This window comes from Pecten maximus, chromosome 17 (genome assembly GCF_902652985.1).
Source record: "Pecten maximus chromosome 17, xPecMax1.1, whole genome shotgun sequence".
Classification (NCBI taxonomy): Eukaryota; Metazoa; Mollusca; class Bivalvia; order Pectinida; family Pectinidae; genus Pecten; species Pecten maximus.
In genome coordinates, this window is record NC_047031.1 from 9894368 (window position 1) to 9906766 (window position 12399).

The 12399-nt window shown below is 30.5% G+C and overlaps 1 protein-coding gene across 6 annotated transcripts in view; it reads left to right on the forward strand.

Moving 5' to 3' along the window:
• The window catches only part of LOC117315389 (tight junction protein ZO-1-like), a 125024-nt gene that overhangs the window by 14094 nt on the left and 98531 nt on the right, over positions 1–12399 (forward strand). For 4 of the 6 annotated variants that reach the window (XM_033869541.1, XM_033869544.1, XM_033869542.1 and 1 more), the window contains exon 2: positions 11346–11559. In XM_033869541.1, coding sequence (XP_033725432.1) covers positions 11346–11559 — 214 coding nt within the window. Of the gene's footprint in view, positions 1–11345; positions 11560–12218; positions 12255–12399 lie in introns of those variants that run through there. The other 2 variants (XM_033869549.1, XM_033869550.1) reach the window with 2 other exon arrangements.

The following is a 12399-nucleotide window of genomic DNA, read 5'->3' on the forward strand; positions in this document are numbered from 1 at the left end:
ACAGTATACATTGTAATGATGAAAACCATATCAACAGTATACATTGTAATGATGAAAACTGTATAAACAGTGTACATTGTAATGATGAAAACTGTATCAACAGTGTACATTGTAATGATGAAAACTGTATAAACAGTATACATTGTAATGATGAAAACTGTATAAACAGTATACATTGTAATGATGAAAACTGTATCAACAGTATACATTGTAATGATGAAAACCATATCAACAGTGTACATTGTAATGATGAAAAGCATATCAACAGTATACATTGTTATGATGAAAACTGTATAAACAGTATACATTGTAATGATGAAAACTGTATCAACAGTGTACATTGTAATGATGAAAACTGTATCAACAGTATACATTGTAATGATGAAAACCATATCAACAGTATACATTGTAATGATGAAAACTGTATAAACTGTACATTGTAATGATGAAAACTGTATAAACAGTATACATTGTAATGATGAAAACTGTATAAACAGTATACATTGTAATGATGAAAACTGTATCAACAGTATACATTGTAATGATGAAAACTGTATAAACAGTATACATTGTAATGATGAAAACTGTATAAACAGTGTACATTGTAATGATGAAAACTGTATAAACAGTATACATTGTAATGATGAAAACTGTATAAACAGTATACATTGTAATGATGAAAACTGTATAAACTGTACATTGTAATGATGAAAACTGTATAAACAGTATACATTGTAATGATGAAAACTGTATAAACAGTATACATTGTAATGATGAAAACTGTATCAACAGTGTACATTGTAATGATGAAAACCATATCAACAGTATACATTGTAATGATGAAAACTGTATCAACAGTGTACATTGTAATGATGAAAACTGTATCAACAGTGTACATTGTAATGATGAAAACTGTATAAACAGTACACATTGTAATGATGAAAACCATATCAACAGTGTACATTGTAATGATGAAAACTGTATCAACAGTGTACATTGTAATGATGAAAACTGTATAAACAGTATACATTGTAATGATGAAAACTGTATAAACAGTATACATTGTAATGATGAAAACCATATCAACAGTATACATTGTAATGATGAAAACTGTATAAACAGTGTACATTGTAATGATGAAAACTGTATCAACAGTGTACATTGTAATGATGAAAACTGTATAAACAGTGTACATTGTAATGATGAAAACTGTATAAACAGTATACATTGTAATGATGAAAACTGTATAAACAGTATACATTGTAATGATGAAAACTGTATCAACAGTATACATTGTAATGATGAAAACCATATCAACAGTGTACATTGTAATGATGAAAAGCATATCAACAGTATACATTGTTATGATGAAAACTGTATAAACAGTATACATTGTAATGATGAAAACTGTATCAACAGTGTACATTGTAATGATGAAAACTGTATCAACAGTATACATTGTAATGATGAAAACCATATCAACAGTATACATTGTAATGATGAAAACTGTATAAACAGTGTACATTGTAATGATGAAAACCAAATCAACAGTGTACATTGTAATGATGAAAACCATATCAACAGTATACATTTAATTTACAGTAATGATGAAAACCATATCAACAGTATACATTGTAATGATGAAAACTGTATAAACTGTACATTGTAATGATGAAAACCATATCAACAGTATACATTGTAATGATGAAAACTGTATAAACTGTACATTGTAATGATGAAAACCATATCAACAGTATACATTTAATTTACAGTAATGATGAAAACCATATCAACAGTATACATTGTAATGATGAAAACTGTATAAACTGTACATTGTAATGATGAAAACTGTATAAACAGTATACATTGTAATGATGAAAACTGTATCAACAGTATACATTGTAATGATGAAAACTGTATCAACAGTATACATTGTAATGATGAAAACCATATCAACAGTATACATTGTAATGATGAAAACTGTATAAACTGTACATTGTAATGATGAAAACTGTATAAACAGTGTACATTGTAATGATGAAAACCAAATAAACAGTGTACATTGTAATAATGAAAACTTTATAAACAGTGTACATTGTAATGATGAAAACTGTATAAACAGTATACATTGTAATGATGAAAACTGTATCAACAGTATACATTGTAATGATGAAAACCATATCAACAGTGTACATTGTAATAATGAAAACTTTATAAACAGTATACATTGTAATGATGAAAACTGTATAAACTGTACATTGTAATGATGAAAACTGTATAAACAGTGTACATTGTAATGATGAAAACTGTATAAACAGTATACATTGTAATGATGAAAACTGTATAAACAGTGTACATTGTAATGATGAAAACTGTATAAACAGTGTACATTGTAATGATGAAAACTGTATAAACAGTATACATTGTAATGATGAAAACTGTATAAACAGTATACATTGTAATGATGAAAACTGTATAAACAGTATACATTGTAATGATGAAAACTGTATAAACAGTATACATTGTAATGATGAAAACTGTATCAACAGTGTACATTGTAATGATGAAAACTGTATAAACTGTACATTGTAATGATGAAAACTGTATAAACAGTGTACATTGTAATGATGAAAACTGTATAAACAGTATACATTGTAATGATGAAAACTGTATAAACAGTATACATTGTAATGATGAAAACTGTATAAACAGTGTACATTGTAATGATGAAAACTGTATCAACAGTGTACATTGTAATGATGAAAACCATATCAACAGTGTACATTGTAATGATGAAAACCAAATAAACAGTGTACATTGTAATAATGAAAACTTTATAAACAGTGTACATTGTAATGATGAAAACTGTATAAACAGTATACATTGTAATGATGAAAACTGTATCAACAGTATACATTGTAATGATGAAAACCATATCAACAGTGTACATTGTAATAATGAAAACTTTATAAACAGTATACATTGTAATGATGAAAACTGTATAAACTGTACATTGTAATGATGAAAACTGTATAAACAGTGTACATTGTAATGATGAAAACTGTATAAACAGTATACATTGTAATGATGAAAACTGTATAAACAGTGTACATTGTAATGATGAAAACTGTATAAACAGTGTACATTGTAATGATGAAAACTGTATAAACAGTGTACATTGTAATGATGAAAACTGTATAAACTGTACATTGTAATGATGAAAACTGTATAAACTGTGTACATTGTAATGATGAAAACTGTATAAACAGTATACATTGTAATAATGAAAACTGTATAAACAGTATACATTGTAATAATGAAAACTTTATAAACAGTATACATTGTAATGATGAAAACTGTATAAACTGTACATTGTAATGATGAAAACTGTATAAACAGTGTACATTGTAATGATGAAAACTGTATAAACAGTATACATTGTAATGATGAAAACTGTATAAACAGTGTACATTGTAATGATGAAAACTGTATAAACAGTGTACATTGTAATGATGAAAACTGTATAAACAGTGTACATTGTAATGATGAAAACTGTATAAACTGTACATTGTAATGATGAAAACTGTATAAACAGTGTACATTGTAATGATGAAAACTGTATAAACAGTATACATTGTAATGATGAAAACCATATCAACAGTGTACATTGTAATAATGAAAACTTTATAAACAGTATACATTGTAATGATGAAAACTGTATAAACTGTACATTGTAATGATGAAAACTGTATAAACAGTGTACATTGTAATGATGAAAACTGTATAAACAGTATACATTGTAATGATGAAAACTGTATAAACAGTGTACATTGTAATGATGAAAACTGTATAAACAGTGTACATTGTAATGATGAAAACTGTATAAACAGTGTACATTGTAATGATGAAAACTGTATAAACTGTACATTGTAATGATGAAAACTGTATAAACAGTGTACATTGTAATGATGAAAACTGTATAAACAGTATACATTGTAATGATGAAAACTGTATCAACAGTATACATTGTAATGATGAAAACTGTATAAACAGTATACATTGTAATGATGAAAACTGTATAAACAGTATACATTGTAATGATGAAAACTGTATCAACAGTGTACATTGTAATGATGAAAACTGTATAAACTGTACATTGTAATGATGAAAACTGTATAAACAGTATACATTGTAATGATGAAAACTGTATCAACAGTATACATTGTAATGATGAAAACTGTATAAACAGTATACATTGTAATGATGAAAACTGTATAAACAGTGTACATTGTAATGATGAAAACTGTATCAACAGTGTACATTGTAATGATGAAAACTGTATAAACAGTGTACATTGTAATGATGAAAACTGTATCAACAGTGTACATTGTAATGATGAAAACTGTATAAACAGTGTACATTGTAATGATGAAAAGCATATCAACAGTATACATTTAATTTACAGTAATGATGAAAACCATATCAACAGTATACATTGTAATGATGAAAACTGTATCAACAGTATACATTGTAATGATGAAAACTGTATAAACAGTATACATTGTAATGATGAAAACTGTATCAACAGTGTACATTGTAATGATGAAAACTGTATAAACAGTATACATTGTAATGATGAAAACTGTATCAACAGTGTACATTGTAATGATGAAAACTGTATCAACAGTATACATTGTAATAATGAAAACTTTATAAACAGTATACATTGTAATGATGAAAACTGTATAAACAGTGTACATTGTAATGATGAAAACTGTATAAACAGTGTACATTGTAATGATGAAAACCAAATCAACAGTGTACATTGTAATGATGAAAACTGTATCAACAGTATACATTGTAATGATGAAAACTGTATAAACAGTGTACATTGTAATGATGAAAACTGTATAAACAGTATACATTGTAATGATGAAAACTGTATCAACAGTGTACATTGTAATGATGAAAACTGTATCAACAGTATACATTGTAATAATGAAAACTTTATAAACAGTATACATTGTAATGATGAAAACTGTATAAACAGTGTACATTGTAATGATGAAAACTGTATAAACAGTGTACATTGTAATGATGAAAACCATATCAACAGTATACATTGTTATGATGAAAACTGTATCAACAGTGTACATTGTAATGATGAAAACTGTATAAACAGTGTACATTGTAATGATGAAAACCAAATCAACAGTGTACATTGTAATGATGAAAACTGTATCAACAGTGTACATTGTAATGATGAAAACTGTATCAACAGTATACATTGTAATGATGAAAACTGTATAAACAGTATACATTGTAATGATGAAAACTGTATAAACAGTATACATTGTAATGATGAAAACTGTATCAACAGTGTACATTGTAATGATGAAAACTGTATCAACAGTATACATTGTAATAATGAAAACTTTATAAACAGTATACATTGTAATGATGAAAACTGTATAAACAGTATACATTGTAATGATGAAAAGCATATCAACAGTATACATTTAATTTACAGTAATGATGAAAACCATATCAACAGTGTACATTGTAATGATGAAAACCATATCAACAGTATACATTGTAATGATGAAAAACATATATATCAACAGTGTACATTGTAATGATGAAAAGCATATCAACAGTATACATTGTAATGATGAAAACTGTATAAACAGTGTACATTGTAATGATGAAAACTGTATCAACAGTATACATTGTAATGATGAAAACTGTATAAACAGTGTACATTGTAATGATGAAAACTGTATAAACAGTGTACATTGTAATGATGAAAACTGTATCAACAGTATACATTGTAATAATGAAAACTTTATAAACAGTATACATTGTAATGATGAAAACCATATCAACAGTATACATTTAATTTACAGTAATGATGAAAACCATATCAACAGTATACATTGTAATGATGAAAACCATATCAACAGTATACATTTAATTTACAGTAATGATGAAAACCATATCAACAGTGTACATTGTAATGATGAAAACCATATCAACAGTATACATTGTAATGATGAAAAACATATATATCAACAGTGTACATTGTAATGATGAAAAGCATATCAACAGTATACATTGTAATGATGAAAAGCATATCAACAGTGTACATTGTAATGATGAAAACCATATCAACAGTATACATTGTAATGATGAAAAACATATATATCAACAGTGTACATTGTAATGATGAAAAGCATATCAACAGTATACATTGTAATGATGAAAAGCATATCAACAGTATACATTGTAATGATGAAAAGCATATCAACAGTATACATTGTAATGATGAAAACCATATCAACAGTATACATTGTAATGATGAAAAACATCTAAACAGTATACATTGTAATAATGAAAACCATATAAACAGTATACATTGTAATGATGAAAAGCATATCAACAGTGTACATTGTTATGATGAAAACTTTATAAACAGTGTACATTGTAATGATGAAAACCAAATCAACAGTATACATTTAATTTACAGTAATGATGAAAACCATATCAACAGTATACATTGTAATGATGAAAACCATATCAACAGTATACATTTAATTTACAGTAATGATGAAAACCATATCAACAGTGTACATTGTAATGATGAAAACCATATCAACAGTATACATTGTAATGATGAAAAACATATATATCAACAGTGTACATTGTAATGATGAAAAGCATATCAACAGTATACATTGTTATGATGAAAACTGTATAAACAGTATACATTGTAATGATGAAAACCAAATCAACAGTGTACATTGTAATAATGAAAACTTTATAAACAGTATACATTGTTATGATGAAAACTTTATAAACAGTATACATTGTAATGATGACAATGGAGTCAAAGTATATATTTCTGGATATAAAATGCAGTATATCTTTGGTCTAGGTATAAGTATACAAAACAAAAGGTAGTCTGGGTTGTGTGGGATTATAGTAGTGCTTTACGCTCGTAAAGTCATACTTAGTGACCGAATGTATTTAGGATAAGTATTCCCTTCCTAAGCCTCTACATATATAAGCCGTCCTTTTGTGACCTCAGAGGTCCTGGGGTGACCTTTGACCTGTGTTTCTAGCCATCACAATAAAACATGTACAGCTACCTGGAATGGAAACCCACACTGCGACCACAGTCAGTAATTTAATGCCCTGGCCAATCTGAGTCATCCAGTTGTACCCAGGACCAAAAGGGAGTGCCAACAAAGGGAGGTAATTGGGGGTTTATCAAATTAAATAGCTTTGTTAGACTCTAGGAAGCTGTGTAGTACAAAAGATACATTATTTATATACCTATCTGTTCACTAACAGGATTTTCTCACCAATAAGAAAAAGTATTTTCCAATGTATCCAGCAGTGAGCTCCAGGATTTAAAGATTTACTGAGTTTGAATGTTTAAACCCATGGTCAAGATCAATTCTATGATTTGTAAAATGGAATAGAAACTTGGCCATGTATCATAAGGCTGACATCTAAAGCTAATAACTTACATGTCAGCAAATTTTTATCACACTCTTACATCTGAATTTGTAAATTAGTTTCTGTTAAACTGTCCAATAGAACTCCACGTTGCCTTGCAGTTTACACTGGCTGATTAGTGTGGACTATACACACCTATAACTTACTAATTAATTGGCATTAAATATACACAGTTATCACCCTTTATAAGGTTATCTCCCCTTTATCACAAGACCACACCCGACCAATTACTCTAAATTATGGTCAGGTCAAAGAGTTGCATTGTTTTACAGTGATAGCCGACATATGGCTAGCGTCATTATTCTGTGACTGAGGTCATGTTGTTTGAGTTCTGAAGCTACAAGTCTTTGTCTAATGGTACAAAATTATAAGACAATGGACTATTCAAATCGGCCTGTGTCTGTGGTCAGTTGTCAGTCAGTCGTCTGGTCAGTCGTCTGTTTGTCGTCCATCCGGCTTTAAACAATTCTTGTTATCTCTATTTCTTGGAAAAGTACTGGAGGGGTATTTCTAAAAACTTCATGTAAAGATTGCCCTTTGGTCCCAAGTTGTGCCATTTTAATTTAGATTTTTGGTCAGAAAAACAAAATGGACTGACAGACCGCCATCTAGGATTTTGAGAATTGAAGTTTGTTATCACTAATTCTTGAACAGGACTGGAGGGATATTCTTCAAACTTCATCTGTAGGTTCCCCTTGGTCCTTAGTTGTGCAAAGTTAATTAAATTTTTTGATAAGAAAAAAATGGCCAACAGGCGGTCATCTTGGATTTTGAGAGTTGAAGTTTGTAATCTCTATTTCTTGAATGGTACCAGAGGGATATTTCTCAAATGTGATTTCTTGATAGTATCGGAGAGATGTTTCTCAAACGTGATGAATAGGTTCCCCTTTGTTCCTAGTTGTGCCAATTTAATTAAGGTTTTTGATCAGAAAAACAAAATGGCTGACAGGTGGTTGTCTTTGATTTTGATAATTAAAGTTTGTTATTGCTATTTCTTGAAATGAACTGAAGGGATGCTTCTCAAACTTCACATCTAGGTTCCACTTGTACTTCAAAAATGTACCATGTGCCATATATATGAACTACCTGTGTAGAAAGACCACAGGTAAAATGTGTACCACATGACGTATAGATAAACTACCTGTGTAGAAAGACCACAGGTAAAAATGTGTACCACATGACGTATAGATAAACTATGAACTACCTGTGTAGAAAGACCACAGGTAAAAATGTGTACCACATAACGTATAGATAAAATATAAACTACCTGTGTAGAAAGACCACAGGTAAAATATGAACCACATGGTATATAAAGTAAACCTGCCTTGAGTGACCATGTGACTAAGTAATGATGATTGTGTGTACATTTTGTATAGCAACACTGAAATGTCAGTGTCTGACCTGAAAATTATATTTCAGTGTCAATACCTTGGTTGTTACTGGTACATATCACAACCAGAGGTCATTCCTTACTCTTTTTGAACAAATTTGGTTCCCTTGATGATGGAATGCAGGAATGACCAGAATGTCAGGTTTATGTTTGGTTGTCTCCTCAGGTTTCCATCTGGTCAATGTATCCCATGTCAGCCATCTTACTCTATATCCTTTAGCCAGTAACTAGCCATCCTAACAAAAGTGGTACAATATTTCTTTCCTGTCAAATCATGGATTTATTGAAGTAAATATATGGATAAATTAATTATATTGAATATGAAAAAGATACATACATAATGTTATAACAGGAGTGTAAACCAGTCGACACGTCAGTAGTAGTCCTTAGACGGATTATCACATTAATAATGTGAGTGAACCCTTTAAGCCCTGACGATGCATTAATTAAAAATAATGTCAAATTGCACCGTCAATAATCGTAAATTAATTCAGGCCAGGAAAGAGCACGTACAGATTTTCTCAGGGCCTGAATACCCATCATGCAATTTATTCAGTGAGAAAAGTGTTACCGGTGAGATATTACAATAATGTTAGTGATATCATCGTAGTGATATCATCGTAGCCTATGAAACAAAATTTCAGTTATTATGATAACCCCCCAAAACAAGACTACACAAGAAAATCCTGATTTGCAGTATGTAGTAGGTCTGGTGTTGAAATTAGAAATGTGTTTTAATTTTGATTCTTAATTAATTAAATGACCTTACGGTCACCTGCTGTAGTAACATTGTGGACTGGTCACTCTGGCTGGACAATTTCAGCCACCCTTGAGTGGTGATGACCTGTATATCCCTATCATACTGCAGAACAATTACCCCGGTATGGTAATATGACCTCACCAACAACCTTTAAGGCTCAAAAGTCTCTATCAATTAAAAGGTTTCCATGACAATTTGATTTGAAATGTTAGATTCACCCAGTTGAACGTGTGAAGCAAATGTTGGAATTGAACTGATTCACCCAGTTGAACATGTAAAGCAAAGGTTGGAATTGAACTGAATACCGTGAAAGGAACTTAAAAATCATTCATGATCTGTCTGTAAGAAACTTAATTTGGAAATATTTAAATTGTCATTACCATCCATGCATGAATGGTTTTAAAATTTGTCTCGGGAGATTTTGTAACAGTCTTAAACTGGAAGTGGTCATATTGCAATACTATCGATGGAAATCAGCAAAAATTTTGTTCAGAAAAATTTACAAACAGAAAACCACACCACGATTGAGAATTGATTGACACATGATACACATAAATAAAAGATGTGGTGATGGATGATACCAAATAGCAAAGTTCAACATGAAATCACAAAATACAAATCAGAAATAGTCGATAGATTTAGGTGCTGTCAATAAAATTATCAACAATAGTTGATATTTTTTGATACTGTCAATAAAATTATCAGAAATAGTCGATAGTCTTATGTACTGTTAATAGAATTATCAGAAATAGTCAATAGTTTTAGATGCTGTCAGTGAAATTATCAGAAATAGTTGATAGTTTTAGATGCTGTCAGTGAAATTATCAGACCTAGCCTGTATTTGAGTGTGAGGTATTATGACAAGAGCTTGCATGTGAGACACATGTTTATGGTGTTTTGCTGTTTCAGCATTGCATGGTGCACCTGTCTGTATAAACTATGTCTGTTAAACACATGTAGGAAATCCTGGGAGATACATTGGTATCTTATAGTTATCATGTAATAATCCCAGGGGGCCAAGTTCAATGTTAACTTGGGTGGATATCTACTGTAGTTACCCTGTATTGAGCCCAGGGTACCTGGGAGAGTCTGTATAATATATATTGGGAATTTCCTTCCATGTCGTCTGTTAAGGGGACATTGAGGAATGAAAACTCGTCAGCTGCCCCCATTACAACACTTAGGGTTTGTATCTTTTCCCTCCTGTGTACTCTGTCTTTCTGTCTTTTCCTTCCCATGTACTGTGTCTTTCTGTCTTTTCCTTTCTATGTTCTCTGTCTTTCTATCTGTCTTTTCCTTCCTGTTTGCTCTGTCTTTCCGTCTTTTCCTTTCCGTGTTTTTTGTCTTTCTGTCTTTTCCTTCCTGTGTGCTCTGTCTTTCCGTCTTTTCCTTTCCGTGTTTTTTTTCTTTCCGTCTTTTCCTTTCTGTGTGCTGTGTCTTTCAGACTTTTCCTTTCTGTGTGCTGTGTCTTTCAGCCTTTTCCTTTCTTGGTATCAAAGACCTGTCCTCCTATGACCCCCAAAACCTCCTCAAAAACAAAAACAAAACAATACTTGAAGACTTAGATTCATGAATGAAATGTATGTTACAAATCGATGCAAAAATTAATCTTGAGAAAAAAACGTTTGTTACAGAGACGATCGTATATAATGTGTCATTATTTGTTTGTTACAGAGGCGATTGCTGACGAGAAGACACCCACCCAAGCTCTGCAGCTTGGTTTTGAGCTAGCTCTAAAGGAACGTGACGCAGTACTTCGGGAAAACGCCAAGGCGGTCGAGGAACGTGATCAAGCTCTCAGGGAATTACAACAACTCAGGACCGAACGAGATAGTGCCTTACACAGTATAGAAAACCTGACGGGAAAACCAGCCAAAAATACTAACTAGTATGTATATTATATAGAAAACCTGATGGGAAAACCAGCCAAAAATACTAACTAGTATGTATATTATATAGAAAACCTGGTGAGAAAACCAGCCAAAAATACTAACTAGTATGTATATTATATAGAAAACCCGACGGGAAAAACAGACAAACATACTAATTAGTATGTATATTATATAGAAAACCTGACAGGAAAACCAGCCAAAAATACTAACTAGTATGTATATTATATAGAAAACCTGACGGGAAAACCAGACAAAAATACTAACTAGTATGTATATTATATAGAAAACCTGACAGGAAAACCAGACAAAAATACTAATTAGTATGTATATTATATAGAAAACCTGATGGGAAAACCAGCCAATAATACTAACTAGTATGTATATTATATAGAAAACCTGACGGGAAAACCAGACAAAAATACTAATTAGTATGTATATTATATAGAAAACCTGATGGGAAAACCAGCCAAAAATACTAACTAGTATGTATATTATATAGAAAACCTGGTGAGAAAACCAGCCAAAAATACTAACTAGTATGTATATTATATAGAAAACCTGACAGGAAAACCAGACAAAAATACTAATTAGTATGTATATTATATAGAAAACCAGCCAAAAATACTAACTAGTATGTACCGGTATATTATATAGAAAACCTGACAGGAAAACCAGCCAAAAATACTAACTAGTATGTATATTATATAGTTAAGGTGTGAAGCCAACAACAGGTGTGAAAATCACAATAGTTAAGGTATGAAAATCACAATAGTTAAAGTGTGAAGCTAACAAAAGGTGTGAAAATCACAATAGTTAAGGTGTGAAAATCACAATAG